The 3574-nt window shown below is 59.0% G+C and overlaps 1 protein-coding gene across 1 annotated transcript in view; it reads left to right on the forward strand.

Moving 5' to 3' along the window:
- Nucleotides 1-3574, forward strand: part of GRK1 (G protein-coupled receptor kinase 1) — a 15122-nt gene that overhangs the window by 8387 nt on the left and 3161 nt on the right. Inside the window, exon 5 of the mRNA XM_025874555.2 lies at nucleotides 1161-1285. Within this exon, the coding sequence (XP_025730340.1) occupies nucleotides 1161-1285 (125 nt within the window). The remainder of the gene's footprint in view (nucleotides 1-1160; nucleotides 1286-3574) is intronic.

A 3574-nucleotide genomic window follows, 5' to 3' on the forward strand; every position in this document is an offset into this window, starting at 1 on the left:
ACTCACTCACCTGCTCACTCACTCACCTGCTCACTCACTCACTCACCCGCTCACTCACCCACTCACCTGCTCACTCACTCAGTGGCTCACTCACTCATTCACTCGTTCACTCAGTCACTTACTCATTCCCTCACTCATTCACTCAGTCACTCACCTGCTCGTTCAGGTGACAGACATTTACTGGTACTTACTTTGTCCCAGGTGTCATGTAGGTCCTCGGGATACAAAATGATGTGTTACCCAGGTTGAGTTGGACAGCAGACCAGAGGCGCCACTGGGGTGTTTGCTGCAGAAATGGATCCCCTCCCTGCGGCCTGCTGTGCCTTTCTCCCGGACCCTGTTTTAATCTAGAAGTGGTGGGCTGTTAAACGTGTCTTTCTTACAGCATCTGAGCCATCTAAACAATAGTGTAATTCCTGGAAAAGGGGACCTACAAAGGGGTGAAGGGATGTCGGGGCCAGGAGGGTCTATGGAATTTCACACCTGCGACCTCTAAGGGGAGGGGTGAGTCTGTGGTCACATCAGCTTGACTGCTGTTGCTGAGCACATCCCCTCTTGGAGACTGGCTGTGAGCATGGTGTATCGAGAGCCAGGAGGGACCAGAAATCAACAGACACGTTAGCTTTCCTTCCTCAGAATGTCTGAAGCCGTCAGGCACAGAAGTCACCCGTGCCCCAACTCCCCGAATGTGGCACAGATCTGGCAGTGGTGGGCGTCTGGACAGCTCTTTGGGGTGTGTTGGCTTAAACTGGTCCTTCTGTGCCCTTTCGGGAAGGGGCCAGTACTGCCTGACCACACACACCTACGACGCCACGGGTCACCGTTGTGCCTGTCTGCCGTGGCGTGCCCCAGGGAGATGGAGCTTCACAGCTTATGTGAGGAAGCTGCTTAGCCAGGGGCAGTTTTGCCTGAAAGAGACACTCAGCAATGTCTGGAAACACTTTTGGGTGCGACAACTGGGGGGCTCCAAGTACTGGTGTGGGCCGGGATGCTGCTCCCCACCACGTGGTGCACAGGGCAGCCCCACCACAGAAGGGACAGGGCGAGGAGCCCACAGCCGTGCATGTGGCGCTGTCTGTCACGCGCCTGCCCGGGCAGGGTACGTGCTCACCACCAGGCCCTGCGTCTGACTGAGTCTGTGCGCGGTCCTTGCCCGGCAGGTTTCATGGCCCCCGAGCTGTTGCGGGGCGAGGAGTACGACTTCTCTGTGGACTACTTCGCCCTGGGCGTCACGCTGTATGAGATGATCGCAGCCAGAGGGCCCTTCCGTGCCCGAGGAGAGAAGGTAGGAGGTCACTCAGCATGTGTCCGGCAGCTGCTCTGTGACCACCCTCCGTGTGGCGGCCGCTGTTCAGGCCTAGAGCACGAGGGTTCTTGTGGTAAATCCTTCTGGGCAGGAGAGGGGACACGGTGTCCTCATCTCATGGAGCCTCCCACAGTAGGATGCATTTTAGGACCAGCCGTGCCTGGACCTCCCCAAACCCACCCCCACGAGCAGCCCGCAGCCCCCCACCCAGGCCAAGCCAGTCCCTCCCCCGCTTCGTGCTTCTACTGCAGACCAGCGAGCCCTCCGTCTGGCCTGTCAGCCTTTCTGAATAGGGGGCAGTGGGCATCGCATCGCTGTGCCCTGACCCCGGGGCCCCATGCCCTCCTCCTGCACTGTCTGCCCCAGAGTCTAGTGGGGGGTGCTCCTGGTACAGCCCCCAGAGCCACAAATCCAGGCTCACCTTGGAGACCTCGTGCGTCCAGCTCAGACCACTGCAATAAGGCAGATGCCATGGTCAAGTGAGTCAAATGAACTTCTTGGTTTCCCGGTGCACATAACAGTTATGTTTACAGCAAGCTGGAGTCTCCTGAGTGTGCAGTGGTGGTGTGTCTAAAAAATCATCGGTGTACCTTGATTAACAAACACTTGATAGCTAACCGTCCTCAGGGTTTTCAGTGAGTTGTGATCACTGGCTGCAGATCACCGTAAAAACTGTAGTAATAATGAACACGTTTGAAATATTGTGAGAATCACCAGAACGTGACAGAGACATGAAGTGAGCACAGGCTGTGGGAAAAATGGTGCCGACAGACTCGCTCGAGGCAGTGTTGCCGTAAACCTTCCATTTGTGAAGATGCAGTTTTCTTGAAGTACAATGAAGAGGTGTGCCCATAGACGGCATCTGGGGGCCTCATCTGCTGTTCCGATCAAACGGAGAAAAGCCAGCCTCTTCTTGCCGGGTGGTGCAGGCGGCTCCGAGGCACGGCGGGTGGCCGGGTGTGAGGGAACCAGAGCCGAGGGGGCATGGCGGGGCCGTGTAAACAGTAGTCTGTAGATGCACCCGGAGGTCACGCCCTTCACTTTCTTCTGTGGGGTCTCCTAGTGTGTCCGTCTGCAGGCCCACTCTGGTCAGCTGTGAGAACAAACCACGTCCCCGGTCTTCCGAGAGCAGAGGGTCTCACGTGGCTAACACGTAGCTGCGCCATGTCTCTGCACGTCCGCCCTGACTCTACTCACCCGCTCTCTCTCCTGACTCGCAACCACTCGGAAGAAAAGATGAGGCAACGTGGTGTGGGACCATGCGTAGGGGCCTGGCCTCGGGCCACAGGAGAGGCCCCAGCACAGAGCGCTCACTGACCACGGCCTGACCAGAACCCCGGTTTTCTGTGTGTGAATGAGCCTGATGCGCTCAGGCAAGAAGCACATGGCGGCCCACTGTGGCTCCTTGTCTCACGGCCTGCAGGAGGGCGAGGGTCAGACCTGGAGAGTAACTGTGGGTGGGCCCGTTGCTGTGCAATTTTAGGAAAGGCAAATCTAGCGTGTGGTGAGAGCAGACGGCCAGTGTTCCCCGAGCTGCGGTGGTGATGGGCTGCAAAGGGCACAGGGCGCATCTGGGGTCCTCGTGGGGCTCCCTGCTGACTGTCCAGGCCCTTCACCCCGTCACTGGGAACGGGCTTCTGTGGTATGTAGATTATACTCCGTAAAGCGGACGCAATCAGGCACCACAGACTGGCTGTTAGTACCTATCAGGAGACCTGTGCCCGCTCGGTCTGTAAGTCAGCTCTTTGTCACTTTCCTGTTCTCTCCAGAGGGTGAAGGGTGGTTCCGTCAATGCGCCCAGGCCCCGACCAGAGCTCCCCGGGCCCCACACCCCACCCTTGACCAGCACCGTCAGGGCTTCGCTCCTCGGACTGCAGGAGCCCTTTACATACTCATATGCTGGGGCGGGGACACACACTCAGGGCCTGCGCCACCTCCGCCCCTCACCACCTCTGCCCCTCACCTCTGCCGTCACCTCCACCCCTCACCTCCACCTTCACCTCCGCCTTCACTTCCGTCCCTCACCTCCGCCCCTCACCACCTCTGCCCCTCACCTCTGCCGTCATCTCCGCCTTCACTTCCGTCCCTCACCTCTGCCGTCACCTCCACCCCTCACCTCCACCTTCACCTCCACCCTCACCTCCACCCCTCACTTCCGCCCCTCACCTCCACCCCTCACCTCCACCCCTCACCTCCACCCTCACCTCCACCCTCACCTCCACCCCTCACCTCCACCCCTCACCTCCACCCTCACCTCCACCCTCACCT

Source organism: Callorhinus ursinus, unplaced genomic scaffold (genome assembly GCF_003265705.2).
Source record: "Callorhinus ursinus isolate GAN/ISIS: 27379988/994484 unplaced genomic scaffold, GSC_fseal_2.0 scaffold79, whole genome shotgun sequence".
Taxonomy (NCBI): domain Eukaryota; kingdom Metazoa; phylum Chordata; class Mammalia; order Carnivora; family Otariidae; genus Callorhinus; species Callorhinus ursinus.